Source organism: Neophocaena asiaeorientalis, unplaced genomic scaffold (assembly GCF_003031525.2).
Source record: "Neophocaena asiaeorientalis asiaeorientalis breed wild unplaced genomic scaffold, Neophocaena_asiaeorientalis_V1.1 scaffold129, whole genome shotgun sequence".
Lineage (NCBI taxonomy): Eukaryota > Metazoa > Chordata > Mammalia > Artiodactyla > Phocoenidae > Neophocaena > Neophocaena asiaeorientalis.
Window position 1 is genome coordinate 8618938 of NW_020172446.1, and position 22667 is coordinate 8641604.

Here is a 22667-nt window from a genome sequence, read left to right on the forward strand (position 1 = left end):
TGATTCATTTGGCTGCACCAGGTCTTAGTTGTGGCATGCGGGATCTAGTTCTCTGACCAGGGATCGAACCCGGGCACCCTGCATTGGGAGCGTGGAGTCTTAACCACTGGACTGCCAGGGAAGTCCCCGAACTTATTCCTTTTTAATGGTAAAAAAGAAACCGTGAATTCCCACCTGTGCTTTGTCTTAACTAGGTAGTCAAAAAGCAATGGTGAAACTTTTAGTCTTTTTCTTTCCTAAACAAACACAAGTTTGAGAGGAAAACATTTCAAACTTGTACTCCCACTTTTCTGATCTGTGTTTCATAACAAGGAGGATGTATGAAGCCCACATCCTCCTGTAGCTTGCAGGACCCTTGGCACCCTTACTGGCCCTTTATAAAGAACCATTATTCATTTAATAATCCAGAGAAAAGACTTTTTTTTATTAGGTTGCAACATGTTATATGTATGTAGACTTAGAGACTCAGTGTTGGACACTGAGCCCTAGACACAAGTTCAGTTTCACCCACAACATTGCTGAGATGGTCATCTACATGCTGGCTGGAGGTTTCCAGTGAGCCCATACTACTCCATTCAGGGGCAACCAATTCCATTGTTAGCTAGATGCTAGAAAGTTCTTCCTTGTATAATAATATGATATACCTCCATGTAACTCCAACCCATGTTGAGTTTTATCCCTGAATTAATCCAGAACCAATCTATGCCCTCTTGAGGAACAGCCATTCAGATATTTAAATTCAAGAGAGGTTGCAAATTAACCCCCATTTCATTTCTGCACAAGGTTTTCATTTAATAGTTGCCAACATTTGAAGATTAGAAAGTTTCATATTTTAATCCAGATTTCTAGCTACTCTCTAAAATTCTGGAGGATCTGGTAACCCCAGGTCTTTGTTCTCCCAGGTCAGCCACTGGCCAGAGCAGAGGAGCAGTTGCCTCTTCTAGACAGTTTCTACCATTTCACTAATAGCCACGACTTGCAACTATAATTTATCTCTTACACCTTTTTTTCTCACCTACCTTCAGCCATTTCTCATGTGCCCTCCTTTGGATATTTTGCACTTATGCCTTATGTTTTTCAGCCAAGAGCTAAACACAGGCCTTCAGATATCAAGGTACAGTGGACCAAATAGCTTTTTATTCTTCATATGGACATTATACTTATATTTGTTCAGCTTAAGTTTACATTACCTTTTGGGGGGTCAGGGAATGAGGGGGCAAGGATTCATATTGTTGACTTGCTGGGAGCTTTATGTCAACTAAAATCTTTCAGTTCTTATTTTCATCAATGCTGTTAGTTTAGTTCTCCATTTATTTCTTATGTATTTTTAAAAAATCTAATTGTAGAACTTTCCTTTTGTACCTCTCCTATTTCATCTTGTTGGTTAATGCTATAATTGTAGCCTATTAACATTTATAATTCCTTATTTTGTCATGTAATGTATTCTGAGCATTGACTCTACAAGTCTGATAAATGATCACAGTGTGTCTAAGTTCCAGTTACTAAATGCTACTTGAGGACCATTCTCTTGGTCGTCACATTAACTTATTTTACAGTTGAAGAAACTAAACCTTAAGGGAGTTTAAGTACCTTGTTTGAGGCCACACAGCTGGAGAATGGCAGAGCTGGTTTCAAACCTAGGTCTTTTTAACTACCAACAATGTCCTCATGAAAAGGAAATAGCCAGGGTAGGTGTGAGTGGAACTTAGCTGCTGACAATTACAAGCAACTGTGAATCTTTGGAGTATAGGAAGCAAATCTGTAATAAGGACAACATGGTATAGGGACCAGCTACTCAATGTGGTTCTCAGACCAGCAACATTGGTATCACTTGGGAGCTTGTTAGAAATGCAGTCCTCAGGCTCCACCCCAGACTTCCTGAATCAGAGTCTGCATTTTAAGAAGTGATTCACGTGGGCTTCCCTGGTGGCGCAGTGGTTGCGAGTCCGCCTGCCGATGCAGGGGATGCGGGTTCGTGCCCCGGTCCGTGGAGGATCCCACATGCCACGGAGCAGCTGGGCCCATGAGCCATGGCCGCTGAGGCTGCGCATCCGGAGCCTGTGCGCCGCAACGGGAGAGGCCACAACAGTGAGAGGCCCGCGAACCACCCCCCCCCCGCAAAAAAAAGAAGTGATTCATGTGTGCATTAAAATTTGAGAAGCACTGCTGTAGTGTACTGTCCCCAAGCTTTAGTCATTTGAATATCACTTGTACAATTTTGGCTCTATCTGTGTACTCCCCATAAGACTCACTGTTTTTTAATTGACTCATTTAAATTTTATGTCTTTTCTATTTGAAATAATTTTACTTAAAAACAAATGGAAAAACAGTAGGAAGAATTCCTGTATATTCTTCCCCCAGATATTCTAAGTGCAAACTTCTTATATAATCATAGTACAGTGATCAAAATCAGAACATTAACATTGATATATCATCTGATCTTGTTATCTAACCAGCAGACCTCACGCACATTTTGCCAGCTGTCTCACTAATGTCCTGTGTCTGGGGCAGTGTCCAGTCTAGGCTCAGATGCTGCATTTTGTTGTCATGTCTTAGTCTCCATTAATCTGAGTTCATCAGTCTTCTTTTTTTTTCCCCCCATAAGTGTGACACGGAAGTGATGTTATATCCTTCTTGGTATATCAGGAGTCATAGGATGTCCATTTGTCCCTCTACTGGTGATATTAATTTTGGTCACTTGGTTGAGGTGGTGGCTGCCAGTTTTCTCTGTATCAAGTTACTATTTTTCCTTTTGTATTTAATACATATTTTGTGAGGGAATACTTTGAGACTATGTAAATATCTTGTTTCATATTTCATTCTTTTACCTAACTTTAGCATCTGTGGAAGATACTTGCTTGAAACAATTTTTACTGTGGAGATTTTCTAATTCCATCATTCTTTATTCATTTATTAGTTGGTATTCAGTTGTAAGGAAGGAACATTTCCTTGTTCCCGATTTATTTATTCATTTTAAAAAGTTACATCAATATGGACTCTTGGATTCTTTATCTTGTGGGTTATAATTATGTATCTTCTTGATCCCAGATATAGCCAGTGGGAGCCCCTTCACATTGGCTCCTGAGAACTTTTGACGTATCACTATAATTTTCTGAGCATTTTTCTTTCTGGTACTACATAATATTCCAGGCTCATCTTGTACTTTCCTTCTGTTAGCCTTAGAATCAGCCATGTCTCCAACCAACCTTGGATAATTCTATATAAAACCCATGATCTGGGCATTCAGTGTGCTCATTGGTGTCACTGCTTGTAGGCCCTCTCAACACACAAAGCTAGTAATTGTGTGTGTGTGTGTGTGTGTGTATATAAATATCTATTTCTATAAATGAGTTCATACTGATGTTTTCAATTCCAACTCAGTAACAAGATTCATTCTAGCCTTCCCCTTCCTTATCTGAAACTCTTTTTCTGAGAGCCAGAAATTTGGCTTTCTATATACAGCATATTTACTTACGTATTTGCTCAACCTCAGAGTATATGTACTTAATTTCAGAATTGTTATATCCCTGTGGAAAACTAGAATACAATATTTGTGCTTAGTTCTTTCTGAGATTGACTCAGTTTTAAAATAAAAGTTGTCTTATTGTTTATGGAAAACCAGTAGGTATTAATTAAACACATAATTAATTACTAAAATAAAAAGTGTTCGTGTTCCTCGCCTTGGAAACCACCAGAAGAGAATAGCATGATTTGTCCCCCAATGTTGACTCCGTTTACCAGTTACTGTGTGGTCTTAGGCAAGTTATTTAATCTTTCTGAACTTAAGTTTTCTCACTTTTGAAAATTCTGCTGACTTTTGATGCCTAAGCGGGAAAAAATAGAACTGGGCTACCGAAGCATACTAAACGAATGTGGCAGAGATGGCAGGCTGCAAGATCGCGCTCAGGTGAGCAACTCAACTAGAGCCTGGCATTATTACGTGACGTCGCTCATTAACTTATAAACTTCACTCCAGGTACCCTCAGTGTTTACACATGTTAGAACTGCTCCAATACGAACACTTCCGTAAGGAGCTGGTGAATGCTCAGTGTGCGAAATTTATAGATGAGCAGCAAATTCTGCACTGGCAGCACTATTCCCGGAAGCGGATGCGCCTTCAGCAAGCCCTGGCGGAGCAGCAACAGCAAAACAACACAGCGGGAAAATGAACAGCCGGATCCAGACCAGGCTCTTAAGACATGTATGTATTGCTTCCGTACAGTGAAGACAAAAAAAGACTCTTCCTATGTACCTTTACTGTGGTGAGCACCTAGAACCGTTAGTGCGCCATTTAATTGAACTAACTTTTTCTTGTTAATAGATTATTTCTGTTAAACCAGAATTGTTTTACTTTGATTTCCCTGTGGCTTTGTAAGTTTTTATTAGTATTTAACACAGTCAGCTGAGTAGGAATAGAAATGTTAGGTGTTTCAGACCAATTTAAGGCAGCGGGGGGGTGAGGTAAGGGGAGGGCCACTGAATATCCCAAACTCTAAGCCGAGCTCTGTTTTCATGTACGGTGGGGCCTGGGACAAGTCTGCCTCCTGGAACCTTGCTGTCCCTCAGATCAGCTATCCTGCCCTTCATCTACAGAGTGAGAGGTGTGGAGTAAGTGACCTCTTTACGTCAGGCAGCAGGAACCGCATAAAGGTTCTTAAATTCTGCAGGGCAGGAGACATACCTGTATCGCCAGTTGCTTTGCAAGAGAGCTTTAGGGAAGAATCATTGGTATGTCACTGACCTGGTAATGGCAGGGAGAAGATTGGTGGTTAACTACTAATTGGACTCTTGGCCTTAAGACTAGAACAAAGGTGAGGAGCCTCAAATATCTGTGCTCATTTGGGAAAGCCGACCTTTATTTGGCAGATACCACAAACCAGGCACAATGTTAAGTGCTTAGTTGCATTCTCATTTTATCCTCAGAATGATCCATGTTCATAAAGGAGGAAACTGAGGTTTAGACAGGTTAATGGTTACACAGCTAGTAAGTGATAATCAATGAGACTGACTCACAGGCTGGAGTCCTTCCCATCACTAGGTTATATGGTCTCTGACCTCTCTGCCACCTGCCTCATCCCAAGTAGTGAAGCATATTCAGACAGCTGTAACAAACCTGCCAGCATTAAGCAGAGGCTGGATTAGATGTGCTGTGCTTCCCTGCAGTGGTTAGGTTAAGTTCTACACTCTAAAGCCAAAGAAGGAGTTTTAGGAATAACAGCTCTTTGTAAATTCGTGGAATTTAAGGTAAAAGATCCTAACTCCTTTAGAGATTTGGAAGCTGTCTACTGCACTATTAGGGGCTTTTAGGTATTTCTGTCATCTCTAATAATAGCTTCCTTTGTGCTATTACTGCCACTCCTGAAGAATTATTTTACCTATGGTAGCTTAAATATACCCATATATTAAAGCAAACTGAGGGTTCATGAGCATTTTAATAGCACTCTCTATTGTTTAGACATGTACCAATTTTTTTACATCATCATTTATTTACTTATTGCTAACATGAATTCAAAGCAAGTATGCAGATTCTTTTATACTAGAGCAAATCAGGAAATAAAGACACAATTGCCATCATCAAATCTTAATCTTCAGAGAACAACATCTCCACGAGGTTGGCCTGAAGACACTCAGATTCTACCAGTTTTTGAGGCTGTAAGAGAACAACAGTCATATCTTAACCCACAGCTACAAAAATGTTATTAGGAGGGGAATGAGTTGTTCTACCTTGAATGACACAAGTCTTGGAACAGAGAAATTATGCTATTCAGAAACTATTAACTAGTTGTAACAAGCTTTATGAAATAGTTAAGATATTTACCTTAAGGTGAATCATTAAAATACTTGGCTCCGTGGACTAAAACAGGAGACAGGAAGCCCGATGTCACCCATTCCCTTTAACTCTTTAATTTAGAATCCCAGGGCCATGACTAAACTAGAGGACATGCCCTTTCTTTTCATCCAGAATTATGCATTAAGTCGAAAACAACTATTGATGCCACTGTTTTAAGGAATTGTATGTTAACCAACTTTCTTCAACAGTGCTTACAGAATTTTAAAATAAGGATGGCTTTTAAAAGGCATGAAAAGGGGCTTCCCTGGTGGTGCAGTGGTTAAGAATCCACCTGCCAATGCAGGGGACACGGGTTCGAGCCCTGGCCCGGGAAGATCCCACGTGCCACGGAGCAACTAAGCCTGTGCGCCACAACTACTGAGCCCGCGTGCCAAGAGCTTGTGCTCCACAACGAGAAGCCACCGCAATGAGAAGCCTGCGCACTGCAACGAAGAGTAGCCCCCGCTCGCGGCAACTAGAGAAAGCCTGCACACAGCAACGAAGACCCAATGCAGCCAAAAATAAATTTCATTAATTAATTAAAAAATAAATTAAAAAATAAAAGGCATGAAAGGGCTTCCCTGGTGGCGCAGTGGTTGAGAGTCCGCCTGCCGATGCAGGGGACACGGGTTCGTGCCCTGGTCTGGGAAGATCCCACATGCCGCGGAGCAGCTGGGCCCGTGAGCTATGGCCCCTGAGCCTGTGCGTCTGGACCCTGTGCTCCGCAACGGGAGAGGCCACGACAAAAAGAAAAAAGGCATGATAAAAACCCTAATATTTGCATTATTAATAACTTATTGGGATAGGCCATAGGGATGGACAGCCATGTGTATTTTGAATACATTCTGAAGAGCAATGTGATATTTGGGATGAAATGTCAAGATCTTTTCAAATTTGAATCCAGAACAAGTTAAAAGGGTTTTGATAGGGTGAACTGTATCCCCAACACAGTTAAAGAAAGATACTCACTGTTCCATATTTAAGTAGTGTAGGCACTGCAGTTAATTTCAACTGTTTCCTGAAGTCATTATTTGGCTCTTTCCAACTATTTCAGAAGGAGAAAGTGATCATGAAAAACATTTACTTGGTTTCTTACATTCTGCTTTGTATTTGATATATTCCCACTTTCAGTCTTTCAGTAATCATTGTTTTTGTTGTAAACATTTTAAAAACCTTGACGTCTACAACATATATTCTCCTGTGCAAAGTTTTCATTTAAGTGAATATATACTAAGATATAAAATAAATGTAAAGACAAGTTCTGAACTAACATCAGGCCAAATTATTGAATTACCCTTACCTAATACAAATGGCTGAACATTCGAATTTTTAATTCGTATTTAATATATTCTAATTGCTTGACTTATCCGACTGTATCTTAGAACTCAGAACCTGAATCACAAGACCCTTCCCGCCTAAATTTGCAAGAGTCTAGTGCATGTCTGGGAAATAGAGTACGCATTGCCACTTACTAAGGTTTTTCTCCTACTTGGCAGTAGATGAATACACATCCTTCACCAACATGCTTCAGCCCCTCTCGTACGACCGGTTCAGCTTTTTAAAAAGTTGATAGAAATAATTACCAACTTTACAGTCAGGCACTGATGAACAGCGTCCCTCTCCCCTCCCCTCCCCTCCGTCTTGGTAAGTACTCGGACTTTATCCTGCAGTTAACTGAGGAGGTAAACGGAAGTCACGTGTTTTTTTCTGATTTTTTTGAGAGCCACTTTAAGGGTAAGGACCCACTTTCAGTCCTGATTTGTCCCCAGGCTACAGCGCCCAGAACAATGAAAGACAAGTATTTGCTGACTTACCATAAGGAGACCAATTCACGTCTCCTGTAAGACACTAATCACATTGGGGAAGTGAAAAGTTCTAATGGACTAGATTCCAAGATTACCGGGGTCGAATGGTAGAAGAGCACACTTGGCGGGGCGGGAAGGACTTAATAGGAGGAGAGTCGGAAACAGGGTAGGAAAAGGCAAGGTGAGAGCTCAGATCGCCCTGCGGGACAACGGTAGCAAGACTCCCTCCGCTTCCTCTCCACCCTACTCTGGCCATAGCCTCGGCCTTCCTGCCACTTACTCTGGCCTGCAGCCCCCGAATCCCGGCCTCACCCTGCACGCAGTCGGGGCACCAGCTTTTGCCTTCGGCGTCCTTAGAACCAGAAAAATAGGCGAAAATGGTCTTGCCACTGTGCTGCTCCACCGCCTGCATGAACTCCTCGTAGCCGTACACGCTCACCTCTTTGTAGCGGGCCATCGGGAGAGCGTGCCTCGGTCAGCTAGAGGTGTCTTGGGCCGCTGGGAGGAGCTCCATGCGAGGTGGGGCGAAGCTGTTTCCGGGTGGGCGGGGAGCTAGGCAGGGCCTTGAGACAGCAAGCCCGGCTCTGAGGTGCTACGGAAGCCTCTGACGGCCAAAACTCCTCTGCACCGTCTTTCTATTCTCTTTTCTCAGGTCTCTCAGTGCTGACTGCACCCCGAAACCCCGGCTTTTGCCCCTGTCTGGTCCCGGCCCCAGCCCATGTGCAGTGGCTGCAGAACCTGCCGCCGCGCAGCCCCAGGACCCTTAGGTGGCTCCGGAGCCTTAACGGCTCCCAACCCGCCCTGCGCCCGTTGCCATGGCGACTGGGCGAGCGGCCGGAAGGGAGGCCTAGTTGCGGCCCCCAGCCCGCTTTCTGGTAGGCGCGCCGCGCCCCAGACCAGGTGGGCTCTGGCCAGAGCTGGGGGGATTGTGGGAAGCCGCGTTAGGAGCCATGGATCTGCGGGAGAGGAGACTTTGACCCAGCGCAGATCCTGCCGCTTGTCGGGCCTAATTACCTTTTCTCCTGCCGAGGCTTTATTGGGGCCCCGGGACCGGGGGGCGGGCGTCCGGGACTGGGCGGCGGTAGGGGGCTGGGAGGGAGGAAGGCTCAGAGGGCTAGAGCTGAGTGTGTGAGTGCGTGTGTGGAGCCGCTCTGGGAGCCGGTGCTGAGACAGAAAGTGCTGCGGGGCTGCGTTGGGAAGGCGGGAGTCGCCCTGGAGCGATGAGTGGGGCCGCTGGCCCAGGGGTCTTGCCGGGGCTGCGCAGGGGCGAGCTAGCGGCGAAGACGCCGGGCCGCTGCGTGGGGCCCAGCAGGTACGGGCGCGGAGTCCGGCGGCCGTGGGAGAAGAGACGGGGTGCAGGGACGTCCCGAGGCCGTGGAGGGAGGCGCCGGGCGAGGTCCTCGGTGCGGGAGACGCGCTGTGTGAGTGCGGAAAGGCTGCAGGACTGTCGGCGGCCGTGGGGGAGGAGACCTGCAGCGGGGACAGCCCAGGCCGCCGGGGCGAACAAGGCTGCGGGGACACCTGGCACGGCAGTCTTGATGGAGGTAGCAAGGGACCTTGGGACTGTGTGGGTGAACGGGGCAGTGGGGGAACCCCAGGTGGTGGGGCCTGTCGGCTCTGTGTGGGTGACTGGCACTGGGGAGGAGGAGGAGACGGCTTATAGGAGCCCCCGAGGCTGTGAGAGAAAAGGTCGTCCGGGATCTACGGGGCATGAGAGCATTCTGGAACTGTGGTTGAAGGTGCAAGCTATGAGGGCAGCTTCAGGATGTGGGGAAGGAAGCAGAGTCGAGCTCCATCCCGTGTCTGCAGGAGAAGGGCCGGTTGAAAGGGGGGTTCCTGGCCGGGCTTCGTGGGTAGAGACCAGCTGTGGTGGTCTCACCGGACCATGGGTGAAAGGACAGGACAGGCCAGTTCCCCGGGCCGCAGGAGTAGCCATAGCTCCGGACCTAGGGGCAGGCTGTGAGAGGGCCTCAGATTTGTGTGGACAAGGCCAGGCTGTGAGGATGCCACCTGTGGCTGTGCCTGGGACTCTGGAGGCAAGTTCTGGGATTGCCCCACACCCGCGGGGGAGAAGACAAGACGTGGCGGTGCCTGGGCCCGTGGAGGGGATAGGCTATGGGGCTGCCCCGGGCTCTTGGGGAAAAGGGTCGACTGGGGGGGTTCCCGGGGCCACTGTGGGGTGGCCTGAGGCTGTGGAGGTACCCAGAGCTGTGGAGGGAGAGCCAGGCGGCAGGGCTGCTCCAGGTCTGCGGGGGAGGGAGCAGGCAGCGCAGGCGCCTGTGTGTGGGGATACCCCAGGCTTAGGGGGAAGGGGGCGGACCGCAGGGGTGCCCAGAGCTGCGCGGGAGGAAACTCCCTCTGTGGGTGCCCCAGCCGCGTGGCGGAGGAGACAAGCCGTGGAGGAGACAGACGCCGGGCGTCTCCCTGGCCTGTGGGGCACGGGACAGCCCATAGGGGTGTCTTGTGCGACTGGAGCAGGAGCGAGATGTCGGGGTGAGCCAGGATTCGGGGAGAGGGGGCAGGCTGTGTGGGTGGAGACAGGCTCTGGGGGCGACTTCGGGTCCCGGAAAGCTGCACAGCCCGCAGAGGTGTCTGGTCCTGATAAGCAGGAGGCAGGTCCTGGGGGCGCTACAGGCCTGTGGGACATAGGACAGGCTATGGGAGTACCTAGGCCTCTGGGGCCAGAGACAGGCTGTGGGAGTGTCTGGGGTCTGTGGGGAACGGAACAGCCTGTGAGGGTGTCCCAGGCTCCGATGGTAGCAGGAGCTGTGGGAGAATGGACCATCGGCGGTGGTGTCCCAGGCCTGTGGGCTAGGCAGCAGGCTCTGGGGGCGCCCCCGGCTGATGCAGTGACAGGGGCTGTTGGGGAGGAGACCTGCGGTGGGAATGTCTTGAGTTTGTGGGAAAGGAGGCGGGCTCTGGGGGGGCAAGAGGCTCTGGTGCCTGCAGCTTTAGGGGGACCCGGGTCTGTGGATCAGGAGGCTGGCTGTGGGGATGCCTCATGTCTCTGCATGAGAAGACAGGCCGCGGGGCTGTCTGAGGCAGTGGGGTCGCCAGAGGCAGCAGGTGTGTCCAAGCACAGGAGTGCCCCAGCAGGGGCACCCACAGCTGTGTGTAAGTCTGGGTCTGGAAGTGTACCTGCCAGGGTGCCTGCCGCTATGTGGGTGTCTGGCTCTGTGTGTCAGGAACGTGGCTCCAGGGATGACTTGAACCTGTGGGGAGAGGTTCGTACTACCAGGATACCCTTGGCTTCAGGGGTACCTGTGGCTCCCCAGGAGCTGTGGTCTGTGGGAGAGGATACTGGTTGTGAGGCTTCCCCAGGATCATGGGGAAGGAGACAGAGTGCTAGGGTTCCTGTGGCTGCTGAGGTGCCCATGGCTTCTCGGGTACCTGGTCCCCTGGGGGTGGAGACTGGCCCTGGGGGTTTCTCATGCTTGCCAGGGAGGGGACAGACTGCAGGAGTACTTCTGACTGCAGGGGTGTCCACAGCTGCTGGGGCCCCTGGACCGCTGGTGGGTGATGCCAGCTCTGGAGGTGGCTCAGGGGCATGGAGAAGGAGACATGCGACTGAGGTGCCCACTGCTGCCAGGGCTTCAGGACCTGGGAACGGGGAGACTGACTCTGAAGGCGTTGCAGGCCTATGGAGAAGGAGAGCCGATGGAGCTGTCCCTGGGGCTGTGAGGGTACCTCTGTCTTTGGGGGTGCTTGCAGCTGTAGGAGTTCCCACGGCGGGGCGCCGGCCTGCCGCAGTGTGGGTGACTGGGTCTGCAGGAGAAGATCCCAGTATGGCTGTCTCCAGCTTCACGGCGGGGAGGAGGCCGTCCACAGAGGGCCCCGGGGCTCCAGGGTGGGAGACAGGAGGTAGAAGTGTCCTGGGGCTGCCAGGGGGGGTGTCTTACACCTGTGGGCGTGGGACCAGGTTATGGAGCTGCCCAAGGTCTGCAGGGGAAGAACCGGACTCTGAGAACGTGCCAGGGGTGTCCAGGACAGGCACGGCTTGGGGGGTGAATGAAGCCGAGGAAGTACCCCCAGTTTCAAGGGAGGAGACAGGCATTGGCCACTTGAGAGATCATGCACAGCAGGGTGGGAGGAGACAGGCTGCAGGAGGGTCTAGAATCAGAGGGAGGAGGAACAATTTGGGAGAAAATTGTGAGGGGGAGGACAGATTGAGGGGTGCATTCCAGTAGTATATATAGGGAACAAGTTGGGGGACCCTGGGGCTCTTTGGGAGGGAACAGGTTGGGGGGAGATTTGTCCTGGGTTATGGATGAAGGCACAGGCCGTAAGGGTGTCTCAGGATGGGGGAGAGAGATACTTCCTGGAGATGCCTCACCGTATATGGGATAACACATTGGGAGGTTTTCTGGCACAATGGGAAAGGGACAGGTTGCAAGGAGAGGGGTGTCCCAGGACTTTGTACAGGGGAACGGTTCGGGGTGGGTGTCCCTGGGCTTCGTGTGTGTATGTGCTTGTGTGTGTGTGTAGCATCACTCGAGGTATCCTGGAACTGTGGGGATCACCTAGTTTCTTCCTGTTGGAGAATGGACTGTTAGGCCTTTGGCATCCAGGGGGAAAGTACTGACCACGTACAAGCCACAGATGCCCAGGCCCCAATTCTGCAGGCTCCTTCATTCTGCGGCTCCGGCCCCTGGACTGTGGTGATGTCAAGCCAGTTGGGATTGCCTCACTCGGGTGCTTCCTCCCATCTCCGCTTTTGATTATGTCTCTACAGCCTTAGAAATAAGGAATCTTTATATTTCTACAGTCAGTCTTTAGGCAAATCCAGTCTACAATCCTTGAGTTTATTCAAAAGCTTAAATTAGGGATCTTTAAAAAAACCTGAATTTCCCAGTTGAGTTCCTATGGGACTCTTTGAGAGGGCAAGCTCCCCCATGCAGTTAACACTAGTCAGTTTATGGAAAATCTGCTTAATTCGACAAATGTTGAGTTAAATTGTCCACTATGCTCAAAGCACTGTTGTGGGGAATCTCAGAGAAGAGCAAGACAAGGCCCTAACCCTCCAGGAACCTTGTCTAGCTGGGAAGATGAGACAGATACCTGTGAAATAGGTAAATAACGACATGAGCAAGTGTGTGAGTGCAGGGGCAGTAGTGTCTATAAGGAGGCATTCAGAACAGGGAGAGGCACTGGTGCGTGTGTAGTTTACAAAGCGCTCTTATCTGTTAGACACTGTATGTGAATATAGGGTGGGGGGAGTTTGGGGGAAATTGAAGGTGTACAGAGGCCACTCAGCTAGTTAATGGCAGTTCCTGGCGTCAGTCTAGGTACTCCGATGCCACAGGTTTACTTAGAGTCATTCAGTTATGTCCTTCTGAGCTACCTAGAAGAGTGAAGTATACTGCCCTTTGGTTAGTAGTTAGGATTTATTAACGTAGGCTGTATATCCGTAAAACTCGCTTGCGGGAAAGGGCTTGTTTACCATAGCAGAGCTCTGTTTCTGGAATAACGTTTTATCGATGACCTTTGAGATGTGAAATTTGGAATGAAAAGGGCTCAAGAGATAGTCATTAAGCTAGTGTGTCCCCTATTCGCTTGGAAGGTAGAATTTCAAAAGTGTAGTTGCTTTGGCAAGTGGAAGATACTGTTGTATACCTGTCCTTAAGCATTCACTCTGTAGTATGAGGTGGCTGGGGGCTACCACGATATTGTTATATGAGCATGGCACTGTGTTTTACTTACTCTTTCCTCTCGTTTGAATGCAGTTGGTCTGAAAGTACTTTCTTTTATTTTAGGCAATGATTTTAGGAGAGAACTGTTGGCTGATGACTGAGCTTTCACTATTGTGCTACACTTTCTGACATGATGGGATCAGGCAGACCAGCCTCAACCTGTGTTCATCTAGCATCTAGTGTCCAACTGGATGGGAGGAGTGACCCCAGGAAACTTCAGACCCAGGTAGTTTCGTTTTATTTTTCTCTTCAGAGTTTTGTTACGAAACATTTCAGACGAAGAAAAGGGCAATGAACACGTTTTAAATCACCTTTTAGATTTAACCATTATCACACCTAAGAAAATGGACAAAAAATAATTCCCTAATATTATCTAAGAACCAGTCTTCATTCAGCTTCACCCAGTTGTCCCCAAAATGTCTTTTCCCCCAGCATTGTATTTACGCAAATCTTCAAACATACAACAAACAGAATTTTACAGTGAACCTGTAGATTCCATTACTATTTCACGTGTTTGTTCCATTGCATATCTATGCTTCAGTCCATCCCTCTAGAATCCATTCATCAATCCCTCATACTTTTGGACTCAGATCAAAATAAATTTCAGGGGCTTCTCTGGTGGCACAGTGGATAAGAATCTGCCTGCCCAGGCAGAGGACATGGGTTCAGCCCTGGTCCAGGAAGATCCCGCATGCCACGGAGCAACTAAGCCTGTGCGCCACAACTACTGAGCCTGCACTCTAGAGCCTGTGAGCCACAACTACTGAGCCCGTGTGCCACAACTGCTGAAGCCCACGTGCCTAGAGCCCGTGCTTCTCAACAAGAGAAGCCACCGCAACGAGAAGCCTGCACACTGCAACGAAGAGTAGCCCCTGCTTGCCACAACTAGGGAAAGCCCGTGTGCAGCAACAAACACCCAACACAGCCAAAAATAAATAAGATAAAAATAAAATAAATGAATAAATTGCAGACTCTGAGTACCCTGAGTACTTGAGCATGCGTATCATACACTAGAATTCATTCTTTTTTAAAGATTTTTTTTTTTTGGATGTGGATCATTTTTAAATGGTCTGTATTGAATTTGTTACAATACTGCTTCTGTTCTGTGCTTTGGTTTTTCGGCCCGAGGCATGTGGGATCTTAGCTCCCCGACCAGGGATTGAACCTATACCCCCTGCATTGGAAGGCAAAGTCTTAACCACTGGACCGCCAGGGAAGTCCCCTAGAATTCATCCTTTGTTTACCATTTTTTTCTTTTGATGTACATTTTACGTCTGCAACAAATACACTGAAATGTATACATCTTGTCACATTTGCTGAGTTTTGCCAAGTGTATACACATGTGTATACACATGTGTAACCCATGTATAATACCACTATCAAGATACAGATCATTTACATTACCCCAGAAAGTTCTCTCGTGCCCCTTCCTAGTCAGTCCCACCCCGGCCCTCCACAGGCAACCACTATTCTGATTTTTTTTCAACATAGATTAGTTTTGTTTGTTCTAGAGCTTCATGTAAGCAGAGTCATATACTGTGTACTCTTTTGTGTGAGGCTTCTTTCACTGGGTATGATGTTTCTGAGATTTGGTGTAATATTTCTGAGATTCATCCACCTTGCTGCATGTATCAGTAGTTTGTTACTTTTGAATACTGAGTAGTGTTCCATAGTAAATGTGTACCACTGTTTATTCATTCTCCAATTGATGGATACCTGGGCTGTTTGGGTCACTATGAATGAAGCTGCTATGAACATTCTTGTACAGATCTTTTTGTAAACATGTTTTCATTTCTCTTGGGTAAATACCTGAAAGTAAAATTGCTGGGTCGTAGGGTAGGTGTATGTTTAGTTTTTTAACAAACCAACAGACCTTTTTCCAAAGTGGTTGTACCATTTTATTTTCCTACCAGTAATGAATGAGAGCTCCAGTTGCTCCACATCTTTGCCAGCATTTGCTGGTGTTTTTTAATTCTATATATTTTTTAATTACACCATTTTGGTGGGTGTATAGTAATATCGCAAAGAAAAACTTTTTTAAAATTTTGACATAATTTCAGACTGACAGAAAAGCTGCAAGAATAGTACGCAGAATTCCTGGATACTCTTCTCCCAGATTCCCCAAATGTTAGCATTTTATTACATTTTCCCTCCCTCTCTCTCTCCCTCCTTCCTTTTTTTTCTCTCTCTCTGCTCACTACACACACACACACACACACACACACACACACACACACAATTCTAAACTGGTTAAGAGTAAGTTACAAACATGATGCCCTTTTGCCCCTAAGTACTTTTGCTTGTATAATCATGGTACAGTGATCAAAATCAGGAAATTAACATCAAATGATGCTATCATGTAATCTACAGACCTCACTGAGGTTTTGTTAGTTGTTCCAATAATGTCCTTCATAGTGAAAGAAAATCTAAGATCATGAGTTTCATTGTCATGTTTCTTTAGTTTCCTTTAATCTGAATGATTTTTGAGTCTTTGTATTTCATAACATTGACATTTTTGAAAACTACAGGCTTGTTATTCGAGGATTTCCTCTCATTTTGGGTTTGTCTGAAATTCTCTTATAATTACGTTCAGGTTATGCACTTGCGGTGGGAAAACCACCGAGGTGATGCTGAGTTCTTCTCAGTGCATCATATCAGGAGGTACACGCTGTCGATTTAGTCCCATTACTGACAGTGTTAACTTTAATTATTTGATTAAGGTGGTGTCTGCCAAGTTTTCCATTGTAAAGTTACTCTTTTGCCTTTTGTAATTGGAAGTATCTGTCTTTGAGACTATGTTAATATCCTTTTGTTCCCCAAACTTCATTTGCTAGTTTAGCATTCACTGATTTTTTTTTTTTTAATGGTGGGAGTATGGTTTATTAAGCTGTGCCTTAGAACAGGCGCTGGGGCTTGCTCATGGTGCTCTGAATGTACAAAGCCCAAACGTTCCGCCAGTTTTTCTTGAGCAACGACACCAGGAAGCTGACAGCTAAGTGGATGTTGTACGCAGGCTCATCATCTGTCATTTTCATGTGGCCAGCAGCCACCGCCAGACACAGCACCTTCTTCATCTGGAACTTGACTGCGGACTTCACTTCATCAACTTTGGCTACCATGTTCTCATTGTGGGTCAGCAAGGAAGGGAACTTGCCAGCCTTATTCAGACCTGGGCCCAGGATTCGTGGGATCTGCTTGATCATAGATTCTGAAGCCAAAAAGGCATCATACTTCTTGGCCAGCTTCCTGACCAGTTTCTTATTCTTGCTGAGTTTCTTCAGGGCCTGGGTGTCCACGCGGGGGATATCCACAGCCTCGGCCTCATCACAATGCTGCTGGTCCCCCAGAACACATACAGAAAACTTGGGGCGGGGAGTGGACTTAAGCCTGACGGTGCCCGAGAAGCGTTTGTCCTTCTGAGAGTCATAGTTCTTCAGGCTGATCTGAAGCTCCACCGTCTCCAAAAACTTCTGGCGTTTGCGCTGGTTCTCGTGCAGGACTTCCTGCACCACCTCGTAGAGGGAGTCTCGGGAGACTTTGCTGCTTATGGCCCCTCGCGCCACAATAACCGGAAAAGAGCTCATGGATGATTTTTGCCTGAATCAATTTTTTATTATGATGTGGTGGTGACTTATTTATTTATTTATATCAGAGCAGACTTTGAGAGTGTTACTTAATTCAGTATGATATTCAAATGGTCTCTGGGGCCTCCCTGGTGGCGCAGTGGTTGAGAGTCCGCCTGCCGATGCAGGGGAAGAAATGAGAGTCACTTCAAGCTGATTCTAGTGTCCCTTTCATGTTTCCATCAATCTTCGACCACTTTTTGCTATAAAAAGATATTCCAGGCTCAGCATAATTTTCCCCTGTCCCAGCCCTAGAATCAGCTATTTATCAAAGGAGACTTCATCCCTTTGGTGGAGAATGGATTTTAGGAATCAGTATCCAGGTACTAGATGTGCTCATTGGTTCTCGGATGTCAGTGTTTCTCTTATATGCCCTCCCAGAGGACATAATTGGGAAATAGTTATATATACTTGTGTGCCTGTACACACATTTGTATGCAGATCTGCACTTCCTCCTTCCTTCTCCCCTCCTCTGTCTTACTCCATTCTTTCCTCCCTTTCCGTGTGTCTGTTTGTCTACCTGCCTATCTGTCTGTATTAAACCCATGAGTTCACACAGGTATCTCCAGTCCAATCCAACACTTCCCATTTGTAACTCCCGTATTCAACAGTGTGAAACCAGTCTCCAGTTATCCACAGTATGCGTATTCATTTGCTCAATCCTAGAATGTACAAAACTGTTTGAGAATTGCAATCCATGCCTCTGCAAAAAAAGAACCCTACAAATTAGAGTTCAGTATTTGTTTAGAGAACTTTTTGTCTTTAGCCTGAGGGCATATAGTCCAAATGCTATGTTCAAAAGTTAATTGGGTTGATTTTTTTTTTTAAACCTCCACTTTTTAGTGTGGTTATGTTAGTCATTTGAACTTCATTTTGGTTCATTGGTTTCTGTTAGTATTTATTTTTAGGGTTTTTCTTCATCCGTATGAATTTAATTTATTATCTTCCTCCCTTTCTCCCTCCCTTCTTCTTTTCCTTCCTGTCTCTCTAGTATATGGGAAACATTAATGTGGTTCCAAACAAACGTGTGCAAAAAGGAACATTCAGTGAAGTATTACTGCCCCCCCCATTCTCTCTATCCTTTCCACCCAATCTCTACCCACGCCCTGTAGATACCTAATCTTATTATTCTCTGATTTTTCTTCCCTTTGTTTCTTTCTGCACAAATGATCAGATGTATGTGTGCTTTCTCATGAAGTACTTCTCCCCTCTTTTGAAGGGTGGAGTATTACAGATACTCTTTTTTGCACTTTGCTCTTTTCACTGAACAGCATATCTGAGAAATCCCTCTGCATGGGTTCATACATATCTTCCTCATCCTTCTTAACATATTCATAGTACTCCTCTGTGTGGATGTAGCATAGTTTCTTTTGTTTTCTTTTCTTTCTTTCTTTCTTTATTCATGGCTGCGTTGGGTCTTCGTTGCTGCGTGTGGGCTTTTAGTTTCAGTGAGTGGGAGCTACTCTTTGTTGCGGTGCACAGGCTTCTCATTGCGGTGGCTTCTCTTGTTGGGGAGCACGGGCTCTAGGCACGTGGGCTTCAGTAGTTGTGGCACACAGGCCTAGTTGCTCTGCGACATGTGGGATCTTCCTGGACCAGGGCTCGGACCCGTGTCCCCTGCAATGGCAGGCGGATTCTTAACCACTGCGCCACCAAGGAAATCCAGGATATAGCACAGTTTGAGACATGCTTCTACATAGGCATTTAGGTCAATTCCAATACTTGGCAGTTACAGTAGAGCAGTGAGTAGCCCTGTGCGTATGTATTGTTGGGGGTGTATCTTCAGGATAAATTCCTGGAAGTGAGACTGCCGGGTCAAAGGCAAACGCATGTGTGGTTTTGTTTGCTCTTGCTGGAGTCCTGTCTCTGAGGGTTGCACTCCCACCAGCATCCTGTGAGAAGGCCTGTTTTCCCAAGTCTTGCCAACAGCATGTGTTGTTATATCTCTTAATTTTTGGTGATCTCTTGCTGTCTCAGTGTATTTTTAATTTGTGTTTTTATGAACTTGACGAACTTTCCATATATTTAAGGGCCGTGTTTCTTTTTTTGTTGTTGTTAGTTGTCTGTTATGTGTTTTCACCATTTTCTACTGAGTTTTGGTCTTTTTTCATCTCAATTTACAAATATTTTTCTTCCAGTTTTTCAGTTCTTTGACTTTGTTTATGGTGTTTTTAAACCATAAAAAACAGAAATTGTTTTAAATTTTTTTATTTTAATGTAGTAAAAATTATCACTCTTTTATTGCATATGGATTTTGAGTCACAGTTAGAAAGCCTTTCCCTATACCCAGGTGAAAGAGGAATTCATTCATTCATTTTTTTTTTTCTAGTACTTATATGAAATCCCCTAGGTATTTTAGGTTATTTTTACTTTTGGGGAAGATTTCTCCAATAAGGCCATAAGTTCCAAGTATTGTTCCTCATTCTGTGTACCTTTCAGATGGTAATTCTTTTTTTTCTCTCTCATCTCTACTTTTTTTCCCTAAAATACATTCCTGAAGTTTTTTGTTTTTTGTTTTTTTGCGGTACGCGGGCCTCTCACTGTTGTGGCCTCTTCCGTTGCGGGGCACAAGCTCCGGACGCGCAGGCTCAGCGGCCACGGGTCACGGGCCCAGCCGCGGAGCAGCATGTGGGATCTTCCCGGACCGGGGCACGAACCTGTGTCCCCTACATCGGCAGGCGGACTCTCAACCACTGTGCCACCAGGGAAGCCCCTTTCCTGAAGTTTTATCACACTGGGTTAGTTTAAACTAACTCTTCATACACGTGATTGTATAAACACATGTTCTTGTGTGTGCTGTGAGAGTTGGGGTGGCCGTCTCAAGAATAAGGCATCATAGCACAGGCTGCACTGGGTTTGCATGCACGGATTCTCCTAGTGCTATTTACCTGCCATGGACAGGTCCAAAGCCACAGAATTGTTTGCTCCCTTTGACATAGTAATTGCAGAACAGATCATTTATCCTAAGGAAATAATTTAAAAAGAGAAAAAGACTAAATGCATGGGAATATTAATTGAAGTAATATTTCTATTAGTGGAAAAGCTGAAACAGTCTGTTTAATAATAAGGTTATAGTTAGGTTAAGCATGAAAAGGCCATTCATTGGATTTTGGAAAGTGCAACTGTGAAAAATAATGAAAACTGTGAGAGTATGGAAACATGCCTATGTTTGTTAAGTGAAAAAACAAAACCTGTGTCTATCATGATTATAACTAACAAACACTTAAACTTGCCTAAGAAGGTGAAGTGGACTGTGTAGAGCAAGATGCACTTAGGTGTAGGATAGGAGATGTGGTCTAACCACCCGATGAAAAATCTCAGGAAGAGTATTGTCAGTGGCTTAGGTTCTGTGTGGTGCATCTGTGGAGCAATTTTCAGGAACACTCATAATGAATTGTACTGATCACTTGCTGGAAACTGACATTTTGATACAGGGCAGAAGTCCATCACTGGGGAGCTGAGGAACTTACTGGTTCTGTTTGAAGCTTTCTGAGTTGACTTTGTGAGGAGGATTCTAGTATGCTACGAGTAAACCAGAAGGATAATACTGGGGACTGGGTGATGGTAGGATAGAACCAGGGGTGTGTGGTTAACTCAAGGGTGTGTGAGAGTAGCTGATTCTATCAGTACAACAGGAAAATACCTCTTAGCACTAATAATCGTGTGGGTGAAATGTTAGAAACTTGATTATAGGCATATACTAACTATGCAATATGTCATTTTTCTAATGTGCGCTTGCTTTTATTTTTTTTTTGAAGAACCAGCTGCAGTTTAATAGGAATGTTCCGACACATTCAAGCAACTTGGCAATCCGATATTCTTGCCCACATGGGATTAGAATTGAAAAACTGAAGCACTCATACAATGAGTCATACCATTGTAGAGATTCAGGTTTTAGAAACGGTCCTGACGTAGGCAGTTCTGTTTCATTTTCTGTCATATCAGAAGAGAGACTTAGCTATGCTGTCCATCTAGCCAAAAGAGATGTAAAACGAAGACAACTTGAAGAACACGTAAAAGAACACCATCTCAGAAGTCAGCCCCAAATCCTTCAGAAATGTGGACAGTCTAACCATAAAATATCTGACCATAGAGTGGAAAGGAAGGAATCAAAGAGTCGGGAAGTCTGTCACGGCAGCAACCAGCCATCCAAAGTAGAAATTTCCAGCTCAGGTGCCAAGGTATACCTGTACACATCTCATCCGGGACAGTCAGACCTCACCATGCCAAAGTCGCCACCCACTCGTGATCCAGGACTTCAGCCACATGCCAGGATAGGTGACCACAAAAGCCTATGTGGACACAAAAGCCTGCTGGAAGTTCAGCGACTCCAGAAAGAATTGAGCAGTTGTATCCATAAAATTGAAGAATTAACTAAAAAAGGTGAGAAAAATTGGACTCTTGACTTCGAAAAGCTGCTATGAGAGGGTATAGTCCAAATACATTCTTCGGGATCCCCGCCCCCTGTCACATTCCATTCTCTCCTGTCACTAGAGTGAGCGCTCATGACAAGACAGGTGGACTTGGAGTTTGACCAGTGTCTTTTTTTCTGACGAGTTTGTCCTGCCCTAGCCCCTCTTTCCAGCAGAAGCACCTGAAAGAGCCTCTTTTCCTTAGGCTGTACTTGGTAAGTCGACTGACTGAGGGCCCCGCCTAGTCAGTACCTGCGGTACCTGTTGTCTGAAGCTTAGGTCTTCGAGCACCTGAGTGCAAATTATCCTGTAATGTTTTGCTTCTGTATCCAGAAGTCCTTCTGGAAAAATTAATTTGTTCAGAAAAGAGCATAATACCTGTATATTATAGCTAAAACCAGTTCTGACTTAGGCAATGGTTTGATGAGTACACAGCAGTGATGGGGTGTTATGGATATACATATAAAATATCTGACCACAGGGTAGAAAGGAAGGTGTGTAATCCTCATATACTGTTCTCTACAGTTTTTCAGTGTTCCCTATGCCCTTGCATTTCCCTGGGGAGTAGAAGATTGATTGCACATGGAAAATTTGGGGTTACCATAGCTAACAAGTAGGGGGATCAAGCCTAGCTTTCAGACTGCAAGGAATAGGGAGTTAACATGGAAAGGAGCTACTGTGCTAAGATAACACATAGTCTATAATGATCTTTTGCACTATAAAGTCAAGTAATGTATGCATATGTGTGCGTATGCATGTTACGTAAGGAATTTAAGGTGCCTTACAAAAACAGATTGAATAAAATAGAACAAAAATATGTAAATGAGGATATTTTGGCACAGGAAAAAATAAGGAAAGGAAAAATAAGATTTATTAGGAACGGGTTACAGATTTGTTTCTGAGCTTCCTCACAGTCAGCTCACCAGGAAAATGTGATCAATTGCAGAATTTACAGAGAAAAAAACAGTTGTATGAGGAAAAAAATTATACCACGTATTGAGGCTGGAAAAAAATTTGTTTCTGGTGGGTCTTCATAAAGAGTATGTTGTGTAATATGAACAATTTGAAAACATTCCTACATCAGAATAGCAGCAGTGTTTTGGCTTGTTTCTCCTAACATCGCTCAGTGGCGGTCTGTGGCATGACCCCACAGTATAGTTTGGTAGAAACCATGATGCCAGGGGAGCAAAGCCACGAGGCCCGCTGCTCTGGTGATGGGGCCTCATACAGGGGACCTTTAAAGCTGAGCTGCTCAGGCAGTCTTCCAGAAACAGTTCCTTTGAATGAATCTTTTGAAAACGTGGAGC

The 22667-nt window shown here is 45.8% G+C and overlaps 3 protein-coding genes and 1 pseudogene across 9 annotated transcripts in view; 2 read left to right on the forward strand and 2 right to left on the reverse strand.

The window, feature by feature from the left end:
* MED31 (mediator complex subunit 31) overlaps positions 1 to 6097 on the forward strand; it is an 8709-nt gene extending 2612 nt beyond the window's left edge. The window contains exons 4-5 of one of the 2 annotated variants that reach the window (XM_024734848.1): positions 3977 to 4201; positions 6040 to 6097. In XM_024734848.1, coding sequence (XP_024590616.1) covers positions 3977 to 4169 — 193 coding nt within the window. In that variant the 3' untranslated portion in view covers positions 4170 to 4201; positions 6040 to 6097. Of the gene's footprint in view, positions 1 to 3976; positions 4357 to 6039 lie in introns of those variants that run through there. The other variant, XM_024734839.1, reaches the window with a different exon arrangement.
* On the reverse strand, positions 5414 to 8162 carry TXNDC17 (thioredoxin domain containing 17). The gene is made up of 4 exons (XM_024734861.1): positions 7948 to 8162; positions 7303 to 7384; positions 6800 to 6875; positions 5414 to 5650 (listed from the first exon to the last, which is right to left on the reverse strand). Exons 1-4 carry the CDS (start codon positions 8090 to 8092, stop codon positions 5582 to 5584), a joined length of 372 nt encoding a protein of 123 aa, XP_024590629.1. The 5' UTR covers positions 8093 to 8162; the 3' UTR covers positions 5414 to 5581.
* A 200-nt stretch (positions 8163 to 8362) lies between these two features.
* Positions 8363 to 22667, forward strand: part of KIAA0753 (KIAA0753 ortholog) — a 60374-nt gene continuing 46069 nt past the window's right edge. For 2 of the 6 annotated variants that reach the window (XR_003001788.1, XM_024734825.1), the window contains exons 1-3: positions 8363 to 8535; positions 13389 to 13551; positions 20707 to 21331. Coding sequence is in view for 5 of the 6 variants with exons in the window: in XM_024734825.1 (XP_024590593.1) it covers positions 13456 to 13551; positions 20707 to 21331 (721 nt within the window). In the remaining variant the exon portion in view is untranslated. Of the gene's footprint in view, positions 8536 to 9087; positions 9180 to 13388; positions 13552 to 20706; positions 21332 to 22667 lie in introns of those variants that run through there. The other 4 variants (XM_024734807.1, XM_024734792.1, XM_024734799.1 and 1 more) reach the window with 4 other exon arrangements.
* On the reverse strand, positions 16220 to 16909 carry LOC112393638 (60S ribosomal protein L10a pseudogene; annotated as a pseudogene).